Source organism: Eumetopias jubatus, unplaced genomic scaffold, assembly GCF_037043125.1.
Source record: "Eumetopias jubatus isolate StellerSeaLion01/CBP00866 unplaced genomic scaffold, mEumJub1_p1.0 scaffold_12, whole genome shotgun sequence".
NCBI classification, from domain to species: domain Eukaryota; kingdom Metazoa; phylum Chordata; class Mammalia; order Carnivora; family Otariidae; genus Eumetopias; species Eumetopias jubatus.
Genome location: NW_028274818.1, coordinates 88,845,648 through 88,870,044, shown reverse-complemented (window position 1 = coordinate 88,870,044; position 24,397 = coordinate 88,845,648). Strand labels below are relative to the sequence as shown.

General features: G+C 37.3%; 1 protein-coding gene and 1 pseudogene across 1 annotated transcript in view; both read left to right on the top strand.

Moving 5' to 3' along the window:
* LOC114202171 (phospholipid-transporting ATPase ABCA3-like) overlaps positions 1-24,397 on the top strand; it is a 177,285-nt gene that overhangs the window by 66,074 nt on the left and 86,814 nt on the right. Inside the window, exons 11-15 of the mRNA XM_088017035.1 lie at positions 7,852-7,981; positions 17,416-17,570; positions 17,817-17,972; positions 18,279-18,489; positions 20,877-21,027. Of these exons, the coding sequence (XP_087873161.1) occupies positions 7,852-7,981; positions 17,416-17,570; positions 17,817-17,972; positions 18,279-18,489; positions 20,877-21,027 (803 nt within the window). The remainder of the gene's footprint in view (positions 1-7,851; positions 7,982-17,415; positions 17,571-17,816; positions 17,973-18,278; positions 18,490-20,876; positions 21,028-24,397) is intronic.
* Positions 21,043-21,735, top strand: LOC114202174 (proteasome subunit alpha type-3 pseudogene; annotated as a pseudogene).

The window sequence follows — 24,397 nt, the reverse complement described above, 5'->3', positions numbered from 1 at the left end:
GGTCATATGATACATGTCTTTCTCTGATTGACTTATTTCACTAAGCATTACACCCTCCAGTTCCATCCACGTCGTTGCAAATGGCAAGATCTCATTCCTTTTGATGGCTGCATAATATTCCATTGTGTATATATACCACCTCTTCTTTATCCATTCATCTGTCGATGGACACCTTGGCTCTTTCCACAGTTTGGCTATTGTGGACATTGCTGCTATAAACATTGGGGTGCACGTACCCCTTCGGGTCCCTACATTTGTATCTTTGGGGTAAATACCCAGTAGTGCAATTGCTGGATCGAATGGTAGCTCTAATTTCAACTGTTTGAGGAACCTCCATACTGTTTTCCAGAGTGGTTGCACCAGCTTGCATTCCCACCAACAGTGTAGGAGGGTTCCCGTTTCTCCACATCCCCGCCAACCTCTGTCGTTCCCTGACTTGTTAATTTTAGCCATTCTGATGGGTGTGAGGTGGTATCTCATTGAGGTTTTGATTTGGATTTCCCTGATGCTGAGCGAGCCAGCATCCCAATTTTTGAGGCATTGGTTTCTCCTGTGACCTCAGCTCCAATGGATCTAAGAATTACTCTTTTCAGTTTATTCAGCACTTTTGTCAGAGAATGAGACTTTGAACTTCTAAGAACTTTTTAAAAGAATTTATTTATTTATTTGAAAGAGAGAGAGAGAGAGAGAGAGGATGAGAGGGGCAGGGGAAGAGGGAGAAGCAAACTCCCTGCTGAGCATGGAGCCCGAAGCAGGACTTGATCCCAGGACCCTGAGATCATGACCTGAGCTGAAGTCAGATGCTTAACCGACCGAACCACCCACTCGCCTCTAACTTCCAAGATCTTTTCATGTTGGAGAAGACTGTATTTTTATTAGCTCCTTGAGCATGCTAAATTTCAGTTTGTAGCTTAAAAACTTTATGACTTCAGAGAAGAGTTAAGATGGTGGAGGAGTAGGGGACCCTAAATTCATCTGGTTCCTGGAATTCAGCTAGATAATTATCAAATCATTTTGAACACCTGTGAAATCAATTGGAGATCTGAGAAAAGAAATGCTGCAATTCTACAAATAGAAAAGCGACCACTTTTTGGAAGGTAGGAGATGCAGAGACTTTAATCAGGGAAGATATATCAGAGGATAATGTGAGGGGAGGGAGCCTCTTTAAGGAGGCTACCAAAAGTATTATAAGCAGCAAAATGCAAAAGTGGAACTTTTAGAAGTCTGCTACAGTAAGGGTTGTCCCTGGCTCAGAGGTGCTCAGGTGACGAAGTGGGGCATAATCCCACATGGGACAGTGTGGGCTGAGGCTGCCTGGGGTCCAAGAATTACAGGAGGTGCCTTAGTGTCGCAGAGTTCCCAGGCAAAGGAACAGGGAAGCCAGCTGAAAACAGCCAGTCTAGGAGCCAGCTTTCTGCTCAGTGTTGCCATAAACTGTGAACTGCTGCACTGTTGCATGACCACTCTCTGGACAGGGGCCCAGCAAAAGGGAGAAGCATGGAAAGGTACCCCTCTCTCCCCACCTCCCCTGAGAGGAACAGCACCAGTCCATGCCACAGGAGTCTGTAAAATTTGGCGACTTGAAATTTAGTCGTGTGCCTGAGATAAAAATGATCAGTCATGGGCTGAGTGAACACAGATTCGGATGCAAACCAGGGAGACAAAAGTGATTGATTGTTTTTCTGTGAGGGCTCACTGAAGAGTGGGGGCACAAACTTTCAGCTCTGGGCCTAGAGAGTGGGGTGCCGCCATTTGCATCTCCCCATTGGTGCTTAGAGCCTTCAGGGAACAAACCAGTGCCACATAATCAAATCTGGAGCTGCTTACACTGAGCTCGGCCTCCTGGCAAGGGAGATAAAAGTCAATCAGGGCAAGGGCACTTGATAATCAGCACAACAGACCCCTCCCCCAGGAGACGAGCAGGAACAACCATCTAGTACACAAGTTTACGGATTACAGAGAACTGCAAAACTCAAAACTTAAGCTCTTGGGGAAAACAGTATATAGCATTCACGGTTTTTTAAATTATTCTTTAGTCTTTCAGGTTTTTTTTCATTTATTTTCTTTTCCAATTCTTTTTTATTTTTTATTTTTATATATGTTATACATAAGTTCTAATATATCTACATATATAAATGTAGATATTTTCTTTGGTTTCTGTTCATTGTATTTTATTTTATTTTATTTTTGCATATATGTGTTTTTCTTTCTTTCCTGTTTTGGGATCTAGTTTCTTTTAACAAGCAGAACAAAATATACCCAGGATCGAGTATTTTGTTCCATTTTGTTTCTGGTTTGATTTTTTTTTCTTATTTTGTCTTCTTTGTGTTTTCTATGGGTTTGTTTTATTTTTTTCTGTTGGTGGTGGTGGTGGTATGTTGTCTTTTCTCTCTCTTTCTTCTTCTTTTCTAGACATAATGATCAGATGGAGAAATTCACCGCAAAAGAAAGAACAGGAGGTGGTACTCACTGCCAGGGATTTAATCAATATGGATATAAGATGTCTGAACTAGAATTTGAAACAATGATTATAAACATACTAGCTGGGCTTGAAAAAAAGCATAGAAGACAATAGAGAATCCCTTCCTATAGAAATAGAAGAACTAAAATCCAATTAGGACAAAATTAAAAATGCTATTACTGAAATGCAGTCAAAAATGGAGGCTCTAACAGCAAGGACAAATGAGGCAGAAGAGAGACTCAGTGATTTGGAGACAAAAAGATGGAAAATAAAGATGCTGAGAAGAAGAGAGAAAGACAAATACAGGGTCACGAAGGAAGACTTTGAGAAATCAGCGATTCCATAAAGCAAATAATATCTGTATAATAGGGGTCCTTCCTGGAAGATAGAGAGGGCAGGGGCAGAAGGTTTATTTGAACAAATTGAAGCTGAGGACTTCTCTAACCTGGGGAAGGAAAAAGTCATTCAAGTCCAGGAGTCACAGAGAACCCCCAAAATCAATAAAAATAGATCAACACCTCAACATATAATAGTGAAGCTTACAAATTTCAGAGATAAAGAGAAAATCCTGAGAGCAGCACAAGACATGAGGTCTTTAACCTACAAGGATAGAAACATAACACTAGCAGCAGACCTGTCCACAGAGACCTGGCAGGCCCAAAAGTACTGGCATGATATATTTAACCTATTAAATGAGCAAAATATGCAGCCAAGAATACTTTATCCAGCAAGGCTGTCATTTAAAATAGAAAGATAAAAAGCTTCCAGAACAAACAGAAACTAAAGGAATTTGTGAGCACTAAACCATCCTGGCAAGAAATATTAAAAGGAATCCTTTGAGCAAAGAGAGAGCCCAAAAGTAACATAGACCAGAAAGGAACAGAGACAATCTATAGAAACAGCAACTTTACAGGTAATACAATGGCACTAAATTCTTATCTATCAATAATTACTCTGAATGTAAATGGACTAAACACTCCAATCAAAAGACACAGGGTATCAGATTGAATAAAAAAACAAGACCCATCAATAAGCTGTCTACAAGAGACATATTTTACTCCCAAAGACACCTCCAAATTGAAAGTGAGGGGTGGAGAACCATTTATCAAGCTAATGGACATCAACAGAAAGCTGAGGTAGCAATCATTCTATCAGACAAACTCAATTTTAAACCAAAGACTGTAATAAGAGATGAGGAAGGACACACTATCATAATAAAAGGGTCTATCCAACAAGAAGATCTAACAGTTGTAAATATTTATTCCCCTAACTTGGGAGCAGCCAAATACATAAACCAATTAATAACAAAATTAAACAAACACATTAATAATAATACAATAATAGTAGGAGACCTTATCACCCCATTCACAGCACTGGACAGATCATCTAAGTAGACAATCAACAAGAAACAAGGGCTTTGAGTGACATACTGGACCAGATGGACTTCACAGATATATTCAGAGCATTCCATCCTAAAGCAACAGAATACACATTTATCTCTAGTGCACATGGAACATTGTCTAGAATAGATCACATACAGCCTCACAAATCAGGTCTCAACTGATACAAAAAGATTGAGATTATACCATGCATATTTTCAGACCACAGTGCTTTAAAACTTGAATGCAATCACAAGAGAAAATTTGGAAGGAACACAAATACATGGAGGTAAAAGAGCATTCTACTGAAGAATGAATGGGTCAACCAGGAAATTAAAGGAATTAAAAAAAATGGAAACAAATGAAAATGAAAACAGGACAGTTCAGAACCTTTGTGATGCAGCAAAGCAGGTATTAGGAGGGAAGTGTATAGCAATACAGGCCTTTCTCAAGAAACAAGAAAAGCCTCAAATGCACAATCTAACCTTACACCTAAAGGAGCTGGAGAAAGAACAGCAAATAAAGCCTAAATCCAGCAGGAGAAGAGAAATAATAAAGATTAGAGCAGAAATCCAATGATATAGAATTAAAAAAAAATTAGAACAGATCAATGAATCTAGGAGCTGGTTCTTTGACAAAATTAATAAGATCAAACCCCTAGCCAGATTTATCAAAAAGAAAAGAGAAAGGACCCTAATAAATAAAATCATGAATGAAAGAAGAGAGATCACAAGTAACACTGAAGAAATACACACAATTATAAGAACATATTATGAGCAATTATATGCAAACAAATTAGGCAATCTGGAAGAAATGGAGACATTCCTTCAAACATATAGACTACCAAAACTGAAACAGGAAAAAATAGAAAGCCTGAACAGACCCATAACCAACAAAGAAATGGAATCAGTAATCAAAAATCTCCCAACAAACAAAAGTCCAGGGCCAGATAGCCTCCCAGTGGAATTCTACCAAACATTTAAAGAAGAATTAATACATGTTCTTCTGAAGCTGTTTCAAAAAAATAGAAATGGAAATAAAACTTCCAAACTCTATGAGGCCAGCATTACCTTGATCCCAAAACCAGACAAAGACCCTACCAAAAAGAATTACAGACCAATATCCCTGATGAGCATGGATGCAAAAATTCTCAACAAAATACTAGCTAATGGTATCCAATGGGCACCTTACAAGGATTATTTACCGCAACAAAGAGGGATTTATTCCTGGGCTGTGAGGGTGGTTCAACATCTGCAAATCAATCAATATGATACACCACATTAATAAAAGAACGGACAAGAACCATATGATCCTGTCAATAGATGCAGAAAAATCATTTGACAAAATACAGCATCCTTTCTTGATAAAAAACTTTCTGCAGTGTAGGGATAGAAGGTACATACCTCAATATCCTAAAAGCCATCTATGAAAAACCCACTGTGGATATCATCCTCAATGGAGAAAAATCGAGAGCTTTCCCCCTAAAGTCAGGAGCATGATGGGAATGTCCACTCTCACCACCGTTGTTCAACATAGTATAGGAAGTCCTAGCCTCAGCAATCAGACAACAAAAACAAAAATAAAAAGCATCCAAATTGGCAAGGAAGAAGTCAAACTCTCACTCTTTGCCAACAACGTGATACTCTATGTTGAAAACCTAAAAGACTCCACCCCAAAATTGCTAGAACTGATACAGGAATTCAGCAAAGTCACAGGATATAAATCAATGCACAGCAGTTAGTTGCATTTCTATACACTAACAATGAGGCAGAAGAAAGAGAAATCAAGGAATTGGTCCCATTTACAGTTGCACCAAAAACAGTAAGATACCTATGAATAAACCTAACCAAACAGGTAAAATATCTGTACTCTGAAAACTAGAGAACACTTATGAAATAAATTAAGGAAGACACAAAAAATGGAAAAGCATTCCATGCTCATGGATTGGAGGAACACATATTGTTACAATGTCTGTGCTACCCAAAGCAACCTACACATTCAATGCAATCCCTATCAAAATACCATTAGCGTTTCTTCACAGAGCTAGAACAAACAATCCTAAAATTTGTATGGAACCACAAAAGACCCCAAACGGTCAAAGCAATCTTGAAAAGCAAAGCTGGAGGCATCAAATTCTGGACTTCAAACTGTATTACAAAGCTGCAGTCATCAAGACAGTATGGTACTGGCACAAAAACAGACACACAAATTAATGGAACAGAATAGAGAGCCCAGAAATTGACCCTTAGCTCTATGGCTAACTAATCGTTGACAAAGCAGGAAAGGATATCCAATGGAAAGAAGACAGTCTCTTCAACAAATAGTGTTTGGAAAATTGGACACCACATGCAGAAGAATGAAACTGGACCACTTCCTTACACCATACATAAAAATAAACTCAAAATGGATGAAAGACCTAAATATGAGACAGGAATCCATCAAAATTCTAGCAGAGAACACAGGCAGCAACCTCTTTTAACTCAGCTGCAGAATCTTCTTGTTAGACACATCCCCAAAGGCAAGGGAAACATAAGCAAAAATGAGCTGATCATAATAAAAATTTTTAAAAAATAGAGACTTAAAAAAATGAACTATTGGGACTTCATCAGGATAAAAAGCTTTTGCACAGCAAAGGAAACAGTTAACAAAACTAAAAGGTGGGGCGCCTGGGTGGCTCAGATGGTTAAGTGTCTGCCTTCGGCTCAGATCATGATCTCAGGGTCCTGGGATCGAGCCCCACATCGGGCTCCCTGCTTGTCCCTCTCTCTCTACTGTTCCCCCTGCTTGAGCTCTCTCGCTCTGTCAAATAAATAAATGAAATCTTAAAAAACTAAAAGGCAAAATAGATGTGGTATGTATATATATACATATGTATATGTACACACACACACACACACACACACACACACTGGAATTTTACTCAGCCATGTAAAAGAATGAAATCCTGCCATTTGCAATGTCATGGATGGAACTAGAGGGTATTATGCTAAGTGAAATAAGTCAGAGTAAAACAAATACCATATGATGTCACTCATATGTGGAATTTAAGAAACAAAACGATAACATAGAGGAAGATAAGGAAAAATAAGATGAAGATTGAGAGGGAGGCAAACCATAAGAGATGCTGAACTCTAGGAAACAAACTGGGGTCTGCTGGAGGGGAGGTGGGATAATTGAGTGATGGGCATTTATGAGGGCACTTGATATAATGAGCACTGGGTGTTATATGCAGCTGATGAATCCCTAAATTATACCTCTGAAACTAATAAAAAAACTTTAAGACTTCACTTGACTATCTTATATAAAGTAGCACCATCTACCAATGTTACTGCAATAGGTAATCATTTACAGGTTTTTGCTTTTTGTGTGTTTCTCCTACTGGAATTTTTCTCTCATGAGAGCAGGAGCTGTTTTGGTCTTGTTCATTAATGTATTAGTAATACCTTATACAATGTATGCCACATAGTATAGGCCCTCAATAAATATTTTTTGAATAAATGGATTGATTAGCAGTGATTAGTTTTAGTAGATGAGGCAGAGGGAAATGTGTAAGGTAAGTCAGTCTCAGGTTTCTGTCTGTACATCTGTGTGGGTTGTGGTAAGGAATGTGGCATGAGGAATACATTTTCAGATATGCTAATGAGTTGGGAGTGCCTCAAGGAAACCTAGTATAATGGGTGTCCAGCATGAAGTTCTGGAACTTAGCAGGAAGACATTGATTGGGGCAGACTGTGGCATTATCAACCTCAAGACAGTAGCTGGAATGAAGTGGGACTGGATGAGATGGTTCAGTAGGAGTTTTGTACACCTACTTTTAAGGTCTCTGCATATATTGCCTTTAAATATTGTTTATTTTTCACAGTTTTATGTTTTCTATGCTTTCACTTTTTCTCCTTTGAGATTAATGTTCTGTCATTTGTTCTTTTTTCCTGGATAATTGATGGACATGCCTGTCCTTTATAAGGAGTAATAATAGACATAAAGGTAGTATTTGTTTTTTTATTTTCATAGGAATTCACAATGGAGAAGGATACCATCATGGCAGTAAAAAACTTATCTTTCAATGTATATAAGGGGCAAATTACTGTTCTTCTGGGACCTAATGGGACAGGAAAGACTACCACCTTATCAATTCTCACAGGTAAGTTTTCAGGGTCACCCTGATCACAGATACTGTGCATCAAACTCTGAAGCTTCTGTGTACCCTCTTAACATTGACATCATTGTTATTTAAGTTATACACACAGTTGTTGATTAATTCACACTTTTTAAAAATTTTATTTTATTATGTTATGTTAATCACCATACATTACATCATTAGTTTTTGATGTAGTGTTCCATGATTCATTGTTTGCATATAACACCCAGTGCCCCATTCAATACGTGCCCTCTTTAATACCCCATCACCAGGTTAACCCATCCCCTCACCCCCCTCCCCTCTAGAACCCTCAGTTTGCTTCTCAGAGTCCATAGTCAATTCACACTCTTCTTAAAGTACAAATCATTTGTTGTAAAGTTTAAAAATCAGTATTTATTTTTGCATCTCACATGCATCTTCTTCATAATATACTGTTCTCATTGGTGAATGCAAAGAGCCTCTTCTTTTTAATTTTTATTCCTTTATTTTCTTTTGTCTTACTTTCCCTTTTATTCCCCTGCCCCTTCATAGGAAACCCATTCTAATTCAAGTTACATAGTTTTCATTGTAAAATGTATAATATATATTCTTATGAATGGATTTTTATATTTATTTAAAAAATTTCAATTAACAAAACTAAAAGGCAACGCTACGGAATGGAAGAAGATATTTGGAAATGACATTACAGATAAAGGGCTGGTATCCAAGATCTATAAAGAACTTCTCAAACTCAACACCCAAAAAACAAATAATCCAGTCAAGAAATGGGCAGAAGACATGAACAGACACTTCTCCAAAGACATACAAATGGCCAACAGACACATAAAAAAATGTTCAACATCACGTGCCATCAGGGAAATACAAATCAAAACCACAATGAGATACCACCTTACACCAGTCAGAATGGCTAAAATTAACAAGACAGGGAACAACAAATGTTGGTGAGGATGTGGAGGAAGGGAAACCCTCTTACACTGTTGCTGGGAATGCAAGTTGGTACAGCCACTCTGGAAAACATTATGGAGGTTCCTCAGAATGTTAAAAATAGAGCTACACTATGACCCAGCAGTTGCACTCCTGGGTATTTACCCCAAAGATACAGATGTAATGAAAAGAAGGGGCACATGCATGCCGATGTTCATAGTAGCAATATCCACAATAGCCAAACTGTGGGAGGAAGCTGGGATACCCTTCGAAAGATGAATGGATAAAAACGTGGCCCATATATACAATGGAATATTACTCAGCCATCAGAAAGGATGAATATCTACCATTTACATTGACATGGATAGAACTGGAGAGTATTATGCTAAGTTGAAATAATCAGAGAAACACAATTATCATATGGTTTCACTCATATGTGGAACATAAGGAATAGTGTAGAGGACAATGGGATAGGGGGAAAACTGGGAAGAAATCAGAGAGGGAGACAAACCATATGAGACTCTTGACTCTGGGAAACAAACTGAGGGTTGCAGAAAGGGAGGTGGGTGGGGATAACTGCCTGATGGGCATTAAGGAGGGCATGTGATGTGATGAGCACTGGGTGTTATCCTGAACTGATGAATCATTGACCATTATATCAAACACCAATGATGTACTATACCTTGGCTAATTGAATTTAAATTAAAAAATTTCAAACATTCATCCAGGATGAAAGATTTTATACCCTTACACCTACCATCTAGATTCTACTATTTTAATATTTTACTGCACTTGTCACATATCTATTGATCCCATTTTTAGGCATCTCAAAATTAATTTTAGATGTTAGTATGCTTTTTACTAAACAATTTGATATGAATATTTTAACTAAATTTTTCTTTTGGTGTAAAATTTTATTATGATGAAACACTTAAATTTTAAGTGTTTATTTGCTGAATTTTGACATGCATACATCTCTGTAATCCAATTGCCTGTTAAGCTGGAGAAATTCACTACAATCCCAGAAAATTCTCACTCTACTCAAGTTATCCACTTGTAATTCATAGCAACCAGTACATTTCAGATGAGGCAATAATAACTTCATTCATATCATCAATGTATACTGATAAGCCAGATATTTGTTTTTTTTAATAAGGATTTAAGGTATTATCTATTTATTTATTTATTTATTTATTTATTTATTTATTAATGTTTCAAGTTTTATTTAAATTCCACTTAGTTAACCTATAGTGCAATACTAGATTCAGGAATAGAATTTAATGATTCATTATGTACATAAAACACCCAGTGCTCATCACAGCAAATGACCTCCTAAACCCATCACCCACTTAGCACATCCCCAGCCTACCTCCCCTCCAGCTACCCTCAGTTTGTTCTGTATAGTTAAAGAGTTTCTTATGATAGGCTTCCCTCTCTTTTATTTCCCTTCCCATATGTTCATCAGTTTTGTTTCTTAAATTTCACATAAGTGAAATCATTTGGTATTTGTTTTTCTCTGACTCACTTATTTCACTTATAATGGTACACACTAGCTCCATCCTCGTCATTACACATGGCAAAATTTCATTCTTTTTGGTGACAGAATAATATTCTATTGTATATATATGCCACATCTTCTTTACCCATTCATCGGTTGATTGGCAATTGGGCTCTTTCCATAGTTTGGCTATTGCTGATAATGCTGCTATAAACATCAGGGTACATGTATCCCTTTAAATCAGTATTTTTGTATCATTTAGGTAAATACCTAGTAGTGCAATTGCTGGGTCATAAGGTAGTTCTATTTTTAACTTTTTGAGGCACCTCCATATTGTTTTCCAGAGTGTCTGCACCAGTTTGTATTCCCACCAACAGTGTAAAAGTGTTCCCCTTTGTCTGCATCCTCACCAAAATCAGTTGTTTCTTATGTTGTTAATTTTAGCCATTCTGACAGATGTGAGGTGGTATCTCATCATGGTTTTGATTTGTATTTCCCTGATGGCCAGGTGATGTTGAGCATGTTTTCATGTATCTGTTAGCCATCTGGATGTCTTCTTTGGAAAAGTGTCTATTCATGTCTTCTGCCCATTTCTTAACTGGATTATGTTTTTTCGGTTTTGAGTTTGAGAAGTTCTTTATAGATTTTGGATACTAACCCTTTATCAGATATATCATTGAGAATATTTTTTCCAATTCCAAAGTTTGCCTTTTAGCTTTGTTGATTGTTTCCTTTGCTGTGCAGAAGCTTTTTATCCTAAGGAAGTCCCAGCAGTTGATATTTGCTTTTGTTTCCTTTGTCTCTGGAGACATCTCTAGTAAGTTGCTATGGCTGATGTCAAAGAGGTTGCTGCCTTTGTTCTCCTCTAGGATTTTAATGTTTCCTGTCTCACATTTAGATCTTTCATCCATTTTGAGTTTATTTTTTGTATGCTGTAAGAAAGTGGTCCATTTCATTCTTCTGCATGTTGCTCTCCAGTTTTCCCAACCCCGTTTGTTATAGAGACTGTCTTTTTTCTGTTGGATAGCCTTTCATACTTTGTCGAAGATTAGTTGACCATGCAGTTGTGGGTCCATTTCTGGGTTCTCTATTCTGTTTCATTGATCTGTGTCTGCTTTAGTGCCAGTATCATACTATCTTGACGACTACAGCTTTGTAATACAGCTTGAAGTCTGAAATTTGATGCCTCCAGCTTTTCTTTTCTTTTTTTTTTTCTTTTCTATTTCTTTATTTTTTTATTATGTTAAGTTAGCCACCATATGGAACATCATTAGTTTTTGATGTAGTGTTCAATGATTATGTTGGCTATTTGGGGTCTTTTGTGGTTCCATACAAATTTTTGGATTGTTTGTTCTAGCTCTCTGAGAAATGGTAATGGTGTTTTGATAGGAATTGCATTAAATGTGTAGATTGCTTTGGGTAGTATAGACATTTCAACAATATGTGTTCTTTCAATCCATTAGCATAGAATGTTTTTCCATTTCTTTGTGTCCTCTTCAATTTCTTTCATAAGTGTTCTCTAGTTTTCAATTCCTTGATTTCTCTTTCTTCTGCTTCATTATTCATCTATAGAAACTCAACAGATTTCTGTATGTTGATTTTGTATCGTGTGACTTTACTGAATTCCTGTGTCAGTTCTAGCAACTTTTTGGTGGAATCTTTTGTGTTTTCTACATAGAGATCATGTCATCTGTGAATAGTAAAAGTTTGACTTCTTCCTTGCCAGTTTGGATGCCTTGTATTTCTTTTTGTTGTCTGATTGCTGAGGCTAGGACTTCCAGTGCTATGTTAAGTAACAGTGGTGAGAATGGACATCCTTGTCTTGCTCCTGACCACAGAGGAAAATCTCTCAGTTTTTCCCCATTGAGGATGATATTCACTGTGGATCTTTCATATATGGCCTTTATGATGTTAAGTTCCCTCTATCCCTACTTTGTTCAGGGTTTTTATCAAGAATGGGTGCTACACTTTGTCAAATGCTTTTTTCTGCATCTATTGAGAGGATCTTTTGGTTCTTTTCCTTTCTTTTATTAATGCATAATATCGTTTTGATTGATTTATCAGTGAATATTGAACCACCCTTGCAGCCCAGGAATAAATCCCACTTGATTATGGTGAATGATTCTTTTAATGAACTGTTGGATTTGATTTGCTGGTATCTTGTTGAGAATTTTTGCATCCATGTTCATCAGGAACATTGGCCTGTAATTCTCCTTTTTAGTGGGGTCTTTGTTTGGTGTTGGAATCAAGGTAATGTTATCCTTGTATAATGAGTTTGGAAGTTTTCCTTCCATTTCGATTTTTTGGAACAGTTTGAGAAGAATAGCTGTTAATTCTTCTTTACATGTTTGGTAGAATTTCCCAGGAAGCCATCTGGCCTTCGACTTTTGTTTGCTGGGAGAGTTTTTTTTTTTTTTTAAGTTTATTTATAACCCCGTGTGGGCCTTGAACTCACGACCCTGAGAGCATACTCTACTAACTGAGCTAGCCAGGTTCCCCTGTTGGGAGATTTTTGATTATTGATTCAATTTCTTTGCTGGTTATAGGTCTGTTCAAATTTTCTATTTCTTCCTGTTTCAGTTTTAGTAGTTTATAGGTTTCTAAGATTGTATCCCTTTCTTCCTGGTTGTCCAGTTTGTTGGCATATAATTTTTCATAATATTCTCTTATGATTGTATGTATTTCTCTGCTTTTGCTTGTGATCTCTCCTTTATTATTTGTTATTTTATTCATTTGGGCCCTTTCTCTCTTCTTTTTGATAAGTCTGGCAAGCGGTTTATTGATCTTATTAATTCTTTCAAAGAACCAGCTCCTAGTTCTACTGGGCTTTTTGTTTGTTTTTTTCTTTCTTTTTTTTAAGATTTCATTTATTTATTTGATGGAGAGAGAGAGAGAGCAAGCACAAGCAGATGGGGGAGTGGCAGAGGGAGAAGCAGGCTCCCCACTGAGCAGGGAGCCCGACACGGGGCTCGATCCCAGGACCCTGGGACACAACCCGAGCAGAAGGCAGACACTTAACTGACTGAGCCACCCAGGTGCCTCCCCCACTTTTTTTTGTTTCTATATCATTTATTTTTGCTCTGATCTTTATTATTTCCCTTCTTCTGCTGGCTTTAGGCTTTATTTTTCTAGCTCCTTTGGGTATAAGGTTAGGTTCTGTATTTGAGATTTTTCTTGCTCCTTGAGACGGGCCTGTACTGCTATATACTTCCCTCTTAGGACTGCTCTTGCTGCATCCCAAAGGTTTGGAAACATATTTTCATTTGTTTGCATGTATTTTGTTTTTTCTTCTTTAATTTTCTAGTTAACCTATTCATTCTTTAGTAGGATGTTCTTTAACCTCCATATATCTGTGGTCTTTCCAAATTTTTTTTCTTGTGGTTGACTTCAGGATTCATAGTGTTGTGGTCTGAAAATATGCATGGTATGATCTCGGTCTTTTTTTACCTGTTGAGGGTTGATCTGTGACCCAGTATGTGATCTATTCTGGAGAATGCTCCATATGCACTCAAAAAGAATGTGTATTCTGCTGCTTTAAAATGAAATGCATCTGTTAAGTCCATCTGGTCTAGTATATCATTCAAAGCCATGTTTCCTGTTCATTTTCTGGTTAGATGATCTGTCCATTGCTGGAAGTGGGGTGCTAAAGTCCCTTGCTTTTTTGTATTATTATCAGCAAGTTTCTTTATGTTTGTTATTAAATGATCGATATGTGTGCTCACAAGTTGGGGGCATAAATATTTACAATTGTTAGATCTTGTTATTGGATAGACCCCTTTATGATAATATAGTGGTGCCCTTCTTCATCTCTTGTTAACGGTCTTTGGTTTAAAATCTAGTGTGTCTGACATAAATATAGCTACCCTGGCTTTCTTTTAATATCCATTAGCATGATAAATGGTTCTCTATCCCCTCACTTTATAAAGATTTTATTTATTTATTTGAGAGAGAGAGAGAGCGAGAGAGAGTGAGAGAGAGCATGTGTTGGGGGGGCAAAGGGAGAGGGAGAAGCAGGCTCCCCACTGATCAGGGAGCCCAAAGTGGGTCTCAATCCCAGGGCCCTGGGATCATGATGCAAGCCAAAGGCATTCACTTAAATGATAGAGCCATCCAGGTGCCCCCCATCCCCTCACTTTCAATCTGCATGTGTATTTAGGTCTAAAATGATTCTCTTGTAGCCAGCATATTGGTGGGTCTTATTATTTTATTCATTCTGATACCCTATGTCTTTTGATTGGGACATTAAGTCCATTTACATTCAGTGTGATTATTGATAGATATGAATTTAGTGCCATTGTATTACCTGTGGTGTCATCTTTCTTTTTTTTTTTTAAATTCTAGTCACTTTTTTTTTTTTTAGATTTTATTTATTTTTGACAGAGAGAGTGTACAAGCAGGGGGAGCAGCAGTCAGGGGTAGAGGGAGAAGCAGGCTCCCTGCTCAGCAGGGAGCCTGATGTGGGGCTTGATCCCAGGACCCTGGGATCATGACCTGAGCCAAAGGCAGATGCTTAACAGTCTGAGCCACCCAGGTGCCCCTGGAGATTTTTCTGTTCCTTTCTAGTCTTTGTCACATTTGGTCTTTCTTTTCCACTCATGAGTCCCCTTTAATATTTCTTGCAGGGCTGTCTTAATGCTCATCTACTCCTTTAGTTATTGTTTGGGAAACTATCTCTCCTTCTGTCCTGAATTAACAGCCTTGCTGGATAAAATATTCTTGGCTCCATGTTTTTCCCATTCAGCATGTTGAATATATCATGCTACTTTCTTCTGGCTTGCCAAGTTTCTGTGGACAGATCAGCTTCTAACTTTGTTTTCCGTTGTAAGTTAAGGATTTCTTTTCCCTTGCTGCTTTTAGGATTTTTTTTTTCCTTATCTCTGTTTTTTGCGAATTTTACCTCGATGTGTCTTGGCGTTGGCCTGCTTTTGTTGATTTTGATTTTGGACATCTGTTTCTTTTCCCAGATTAGGGAAGTTTTCAGCTTTAATGTGCTCAAATAAACCCTCTCCCCCTTCCACCCCCTCTTCTTCTGGGACTCCTGTGATATGAATGTTATTACACTTTATGGAGTTGCTGAATTCCCTAAGTATATATTCATGATCCCGTATTTTTTTCCCTCTTCTTTTCAGCATTGTATTCCATAATTTTGTCTTCTGTATCACTTATTCGTTACTCTGTTTCTTGCATTCTTGTGGTCATTATATCCAGTTGGTTTTGCATCTCAGTTATAGCAGTTTTTATTTTGGCCTGACTAGTTTTAGGTCTTTTATCTTTGCCCTAAGGGACTCCCTGGGTCTACTATGCTTTTCTTAAGCCCAGGTAGTATCCTTATGCTTGTTTTTAAATTCTAGATCAGGCATATTCTCATATCTGTTTTGATTATATCCCTGGCTGTGACCTTTTCTTGTTCTTTCTTTTGGGATTAATTCCTCCACCCTGACATTTTGTCTAGGTCTCTGTCTTCTTCTGTGTGTTAGGAAAGCCTCTTATGTTTTCCACTCCTGAGAGTAATGGCTCTGAGAGGTCATATATTGTCCAGGGCCCTGGTGCTTCAGGAAATGTTTCTGGTGTATGTTGTGTGCACTCTACTGCTGTGTTTTGGCTGTGTTAACTGTTCATAGCCTCAGTCATCCTATCCCATTTTATTGTATGAGGGAGTTCCTGTATAATTTTCTTGAAATGGATGTGTTGGTGACATTGTGTCAGAAAACACTGGTACTGTTCCTCTTTCAGACACCATGCATTAAAGTGTGATAACTCTATTTATTGTACATGTGTCTCACCTACCACTAGACAAAATAATGCCAGAAGTCAGATATACAAAGTTAGGGGCATTCCAACCCACTCTCTGCCCCATCTTATGTTAATATCATTAATAATGACACTTCGTTAAAAATGAAAAATCTGGGACAAATGTTAAATGGATTAGAGGGCCTAGCAACAAGAGTAAAGGAGAACGTTTAATTACCCTAAATGTAATGGACAATCTTGAATACATTTTTCCTTTTCCGAGTGTTTTTTAAATTTTTTTACATTATTATTATTTGTTCAGAGCATCGTGGGGGAGGGGCAGAGGGAGAAAGAGAATCTCAAGCAAACTATGGGCTGGGCTCAGGGCCTCACATGGGGCTCAGTCTCACAATCCTGAGATCATGACCTGAGCTGAAATCAAGAGTTGGATGCTTAACTGAGCCACCCAGGTGCCCCTCAGAGTGTACTTTTTAAAGTAGAATTATTTTTTTAAAGATTTATTTTATTTATTTTACAGAGAGAGAATGCAGTGGGGTTGGGGAGGAGATAGAAACACAAGCAGACTCCACACTGAGCAGGGATCCCAACACAGGGCTTGATCCCATGACCCTGAGAGCAGATCTGAGCCAAAACCAAGAGTCCAATGCTCAACCAACTGCCCACCCAAGTGCCCATTAAAGTAGAATTATTGAGTTGTGGAACTTAAGAAGTTTTGTAACTATATTTAGTATGTTATCAACTGTTTCACCGGAAAACTGGCCCAGTTGCCATCTATGCATAAATGTTATGCAAACATTTTTAGACTATTACATGTGATTACGTTTTATCTTCCAACAAAATTTTAACTTCTAGAGGGTAGGGGTTCCACATTCTGAATTTTTCATTAAAAAAAAATCAACCACAGTGTTCATAATGCTGTGCTCAGATCATAGTATGGCTCACATATGTTGTCAAATGGCAGACAGCAGTACTAGAATATTGGAACAACAAATTCTTCAAAACATTTTATATTACTCAGGTAATTAATATTATTTTGTACTCATTGAAAACTAGAATATATGGATAAGCAAAAAATAAAGGAAAAATTATTTCTTTCCCCATCACCAGACCATTTATATTTACCAGACTATTACTTCTATAGAAGACTCTGATAACTTCTTTTAGTAATCCTTACGTAGACTGAAGTTTAGGTGCTAATGGACAGTGTGTTGTCAGGTTCTCTCACAGAAGCTAAGCTTCTGTCATGTCTTCTGCTTAATTCCAGGTTTGACTCTTCCTACAAGTGGAAAGGTGTATATTAGTGGATATGATATCTCAAAAGACATGGTTCACATCAGGAATAACTTGGGCTTTTGCCCCCAGGATGACATATTGTTTTCAGAATTGACAGTATCAGAACATCTCTATTTCTACTGTGTGGTGAGTCAGAGAGATGTTCTTTTCCTCCACTCTTCATATGCTTCAGGCAGTGTGACCAAGGATCAACATCCTTACCCTAATTTAGTGGAAGGTTTTTTGGCATTGTTCTTTTAAAACCATAAAGGAAGGCAAAAGGAAGAAGAATTGTCTTGTATATAGATAAATGTGTAAAAGAAGTTCTGATGTAAGAATTTTTTTAAGTATAAAGTTGGAAGCACCATGTAAACACTGGCCCTATCTTTCTAGATAAAAGGAGTACCTCCAGAGATACGTCTCACAGAAGCTAATAAAATGCTGACTTCTTTTGGCCTGCTGGAAAAGCATGATGCACTTGCAAAGTCACTGAGTGGAGGAATGAAGCGCAAACTCTCCATCATTATAGCACTTATAGGAGGTTCCAAGGTAAAGAATGGTTAACATGAGTCCCTGCTCCAGCTGATAAGTGAAACTCACCTGACACAAACCTAAGAGCTGATACGAATCTAACTTTCTAAAAGGAACTTCCAAAATGATAATCAGAGGGGATTCCCATTATTGACCAGGTGGTGTAATGTGGTTATGGGGTTTAAAATTACTATTAATTTTGCAGAGTTCTTAATATAATGTAGTGTAAATTATGTATCTTAACTTAAATATGCCCCCCATAAATAGTAAGTTATCCCATAAGGGACACAGCATGGATCATGGAATTGTTCTTCTGGTCTTTAGGTGGTGATACTTGATGAGCCAACATCTGGCATGGACCCAGTCTCAAGGAGATTCACCTGGAATGTCCTTCAGCAGTATAAACATGATCGTACCATCTTACTGACCACCCACCACATGGATGAAGCTGATGTCCTGGGTGACCGTATAGCCATCATGGTCAAGGGATCCCTGCAGTGTTGTGGCTCTTCAATTTTCCTGAAAAGAATATATGGTCTCTCCTTTTGATCATTGTTTGGATGCTAATGGCTTAATAATATTATTTTAACATGATTATTATTTGTGTCACTCTACACAGGTCTTCAAAAGCTTCCTGTGTCCTATTATGTTAGATCTAAACTATTGAAATCAACTCTTTGTAATTTAGACAGTTCCTGTCTATTTAATTACTTCTGATTATTACTTAATAAGTATATTTTAACTTGGAAAATATTCTTTGTTGACTCCACAAAAGTCATGTTTATTTCTTTCATGTAGCTTCTACTGAAGTGTTAAACTTGTTGCAGGAGTAAAATAATGCTTCTGAGGGATTTGGTACATAGATTCATGGCTTGGAGAGGAGAAAAATCAGTGACTAGAAATTTCTGACCGTTTTCAATCAAATCAATATCAAACTTCTAGTGTAATGAGTTAAATGCTTTCAAGTTTATTTTCATGAATATTCCTGAGATGTGGCACTTGATCAACAAGAATTTATTGAACAGAAAATGACCAAACTGTGGACTAAAATTGTCTTGACTTTGATAAATATATAGTCTGGTTAGTCAGTAAAACTGGTACATTGAAAATGAACAATACAAAAATCTATATAATTGGTTCTGAAATTAACATGGCTCAAAGCAGTGAGTGCTTCAAAATTGGGAGGAGACAAATTAATGAGAATAGTTAAACATGATACCATTCCATTAATCATGAATTCAGTATTTGAATTCATTCACCCAACTCACATTTATTACAGGTGAGTTATTCACGTTTACACACATAATCTCATCTAATCTTTATGACATCACCATTTTTATGAAGCAGAACACTGGGGCTCATATTAAGTAATGTATTCAAACCATGGGAGTAACTGGACCTGGGTCCCTCTGACACCACGGCCCATGCTTTGCATTCTCATATGCTACCACTTCCCCATCAAAGAGGATGTTGGGTTTTAAATAGTCAATTTGGTGAATGTCAGAAAGAGAGGGACTCATATTATTGAATGCTTTTGCACTTACATATGAGGATATAGAAATTGATATTTCCATAGTAGGTTAGTTGTAGACACAAAAGTATTACTCAAATATATTAATTATCCGTAGAGTGTCTTCAGTTGTAGGCTTTATAAAGGCAATGGAGAAAAGAACACAGATTTTAAGGAAATTGGATAAGTAAGTAAGAGCAAGAGGATAAAAATGGGCCTTTTTTACCCCTGGAACAATGAGGAAGTCAGCCTGGATCAGAAGGTTTTTTGGGAGGATCAATAAGAAATTAAATTTGATGATCAGGGGTAGAAAATGGAAGGGCACTAAAAAAAACAAGAGTGGTTTTCATTAGATGGCCAAATGTACATAGAGGAAGAAGTTAGAAATAGTGGATTCAAAGGCTCCATTCTAGTATATAACAGTAAACCACCTTAAAATGATGAATGATAAAATAAGAGCAACAAGACCAGAAAGATAAGTACGTGTGTATACTTACACACAGATGTGTGCACAAACATGCACATGAACATGTGCATGTGTATAAAATCCTGAACAGATCAGGCAGACTTGGCATCATCGGAAGTCCACACAGCCTGTATGACAAAGTAAAGACTTCCTAGTAGGTGAGGTGAAATTTTACAGTTTTCATTCATTAATATAGTGAAGTAAAAGTTTCTACTTTTGACGTGTCTGAAATGTGCTGAGTAAGCATTAAGTATTTAAAGAATGATGGAAGGAAGAAAATCCAAAAAAGATATAAAAAATTAAAACTTTAACAAGTTTAAATTCTGGTCAGAATATGAAACCTATACATCGAAAGGTTAAAGAGGGGCGCCTGGGTGGCTCAGTTGGTTAAGCGACTGCCTTCAGCTCAGGTCATGATCCTGGAGTCCCGGGATCGAGTCCCGCATCGGGCTCCCTGCTCGGCAGGGAGTCTGCTTCTCCCTCTGACCCTCTTCCCTCTTGTGCTCTCTCTCTCTCATTCTCTCTCTCAAATAAATAAATAAAATCTTTAAAAAAAAAAAAAAAAGAAAGGTTAAAGAGTCAGGAACTGACTAAGAGGAATGACTTGAAGGTAATTTGAAATCCATTTGCTCCTAAGCACAAACATGATTCCTCTTATCAAATTAAAAATCAGGTCACATTTTCCCTTTGTGTAGTCTCCATTGTTTTTGTCATTAATCACTGAAGAAAAGAGTATTTGTTTTCTTGTGTATTTGTTATATGGGAAATATATTTTTCCTTAGTTTACATAAGAAAATGTCAGAATGGAAGCTATAATAAATAACACTGAGAAACTAAAAAAAAAAATGAAATTTTTAACAGGCAAGAGACTGTTGTTAGGGGGAGGGAGTGTTTAATTTGGAAGGTTACATTTTTAAAATTTTTATTTTTAAATGGATGTTTTCAGGTGTGGGATACCACATAATTATGGTGAAGGAGCCTCATTGTAATGTTGAAGAAATTATTCGAGTGGTTGATCAACATGTACCTGAAGCCAGATTGGAGAACAATGTTGCAGCTGAATTATCATTTATCCTACCCAAAGAATACACACACAGGTATGGATCCAGAGAATGTTAGATAAATGGTTTTTGGTTACCAGAAATAACTATTATTTTTCCAGATTTCCTTGGGCTTGGCAAGTAGATTCTTTCTGGTTGCCACTTGACTAATTATAGTCAAAAATTTACCTTCCAAGGCAGCCAGTGAGAGAGGCTGTTACTAGTCTGCGGCTCCGGTGTGATTTAGGCCTTGAAGCCCCAGAGGTTTCAGCATTGTGAGCTCAGTCGGGGCAGGGTATGACCTGTCAGCCTCTACATTCTGGCCTGATGGAAGTTTTTCAAGTTGTATATGCTATGAAGGCTGTGGAAAATAGTAGTACAGCTATTGGAATCAGATGTAAAAATGGCATTGTCTTTGGGGTAGAAAAACTAATCCTTTCTAAGCTTTACAAAGAGGGTTCCAACAAATGACTTTTTAATGTTGATTGGCTTTTGGAATGGCACTAGTAGGTTTGTTGGCAGATGCTCATTCTTTAGCAGACATTGCAAAAGAAGCTTCCAACTTTTTCCATTAAAATGTCTTGCAGAGAGAGTGGCCATGTATATACATGCATATACACTGTACAGTGCTGTTAGACCTTTGGGCTCTGGCTTCATGTTAGGGTCTTACAGTGTGACAGTGCACAGCTCTACATCAGGGTTTCATATGGCAGTTGGGGCTGTGCCATTGGCAAAGCCAGGCAAACTGCAAAACACAGAAACTAAGGGAAGAGGAAATTTATCATAAACTTCCAGGGACTGTGCCAACTTCATCTTCTTGCAAGATGTAATTACTAGCTTCATATTCCCTTAAAGCAAGCTTGTTGGCATTCTCAAAAGAAGATAAATAGAGGGGAACTTCTTCAACTGGGTAAGGAATATCTACAAAAAGCCTATAGCTAACATCATATCAGTGGTGAGAAACTCTAAATTTCCCATTAGTATCAGGAACATAGGGAGGAAGTCCCTTCTCACCACCACAGCTTTCCAACATTATGCTGAAAGTCCCAGCTAATGTAATAAGAAAAGACAAGGAAATGTATGTAGATTGGGAAGGAAGAAATAAATCTTTGTTTAGAGATGACACAATCATCTTATACAAAATGTCTGAAAGAATTGACCAAAAAACCCTCCTGGAATTAATAAGTGATTATAGCAAAGATGCAGTATCCAAAGTTAATATGCAAAAGTAAATCACTTTCCTATATATGGTCAATGAACAAATGTATTTCGAAATTATAAACACACTTCTAAAATTTAACACCTCCAAAAATGAAATGCTTAGGTATTAAGTCTACCAAATATATGCAAGTTCTATATGAGGAAAACTACCAAAGTTGGATGAATGAAATAGAAAAACTAAAAAATGAGATATTTTATGTTTATGAATAGGAAGACTCAGTATTGTTAGGTGTCAGTTTTTCCCAACTTGCTCTATAGATTCAATGCAATCCTTTTTTTTTTTTTTTTTTCCAAATAGGCTCCATGCCCAGCATGGGGCTCAAACTCACAGTCCTGAGATCAAATCCTGAGCTGAGATCAAGAGTCAGACCCTCAACCGACTGAACCACCAGGCACTCCTTGATTCAATGCAATCCTAATCAAATTCCCAATAAGTTACTTGATGGATATCAACAAATTGATTCTAAAGTTTATATGGAGAGGCAAAAGACCCAAAATAGGCAACACAGTATTGAAGGAGAACAATGTTGGAGGACTGACACTAACCAATTTCAAGACTTGCTGTAAATCTTCCATAATCATGACAGTGTGATATTAGTGAAAGAATAGAAAAATAGATCAGTGGAACAGAACAGCATGTCCAGAAATTGACCAACATAAATATAGTCAACTGATCTTTGTCAAAGGAGCAAAGGCAATACAATGGAGAAAAGATAGTCTCTTCAACAAATGGTGCTAGAACATCCATACACAAAAAAATCTAGACACATATCTTACACCCTTCACAAAAATTAACTCAAAATGGATCGTAGGTCTAAATGTAAAATGAAAAACTATAAAATGGCTAGAAGATAATCTAGGAGAAAACATAGATGCCCTTCGGTATGGCAATGAGTTTTTAGATACAACACCAACAGCATGATCTCTGAAAGAAATCATTGAAAAGCTAGACTTTATTAAAATGAAAAACTTGCTCTGTGATGGGCATCCACAGAATTAGAAGATAAGCCACAGATTGGGAAAAATTTGCAGAAGACATATCTGATAAAGGGCTGTTATCCAAAATATTCGGAGAACTCTTAGAACACAACAATAAGAAAACATGCAACCCAACTTAAAAATGCGCCAAAGACTTTTTTAAAAAGATTTATTTATTTTAGAGAGAGAGAGAGAGAGAGAAAGAGAGCATGCAGGGGAGAGGGGCAGCAGGAGAGGAAGACAGAGAATCCCAAGCAGACTATGCACTGAGTCCAGAGCCCAACACAGGGCTCAATCTCATGACCCATGAGATCACAACCTGAGCCAAAACCAAGAGTCTGATGCTTAACTGACTGAGCCCTAAAAATGGGCCAAAGACTTTAACAGACACCTCACCAAAGAAGACATAGGGGTGGCAGATAAATATATGAAAAGATGTTCACCTCATATCAAGTAAATGCAAATTAAAACAATAATTAGATACCACTACACACTGATTAGAACAGCCAAAATCTGGAACACTGACAACACCAAATACTGACAAGATTGTGGATTCAACAAGGACTCATTTATTGCTTGACAGAATGTAAAATGGCACAACCACTTTGGAAGACAATTTGGTGGTTTTCTACAAAACTAAACATACCCTTACCATTTGATTCAGCAATCACATGCCTTGGTATGTATCCAAAGTAGGTAAAAACTTACATAAAAAACCTGCACATGGATATTTATAGCAGCTTTATTCATAATTGCCAAGACTTGGAAGCAAACAAGATGTCCGCAGTATGTGAGTGGATAAACTATGGTTCATCCTGACAATGGAATATTATTCAGCATTTCACAGAAATGAGCTATCAAACTGTGAGGAGACATGGAGAAACCTTAAATGCATATTATTAAGTGAAAGAAGCCAATCTGAAAAGGCTACATACTAGATGATTTCAACTGTATGACATTCTGAAAAAGGCAAAACTAGAGAAACAATGAAAAGATCAGTGGTTGCCAAGGGTGTAGGTGGGGTGAGATAAATAGGCACAGATATTTAGGGCAGTGAAAAAACTCTGTAATAAAATGATAGGATATATGCCATTATACATTTGTCCAAACCATTGAATATATAGCACCAAGAGTAAACCTTTGAGTAAACTGTGGTTGTTAGGTGGTTATGATATGTCAATGAAGGCTCATTTTTGGTGAAAAAAAATGTAACATTCTGGTGAGTGAT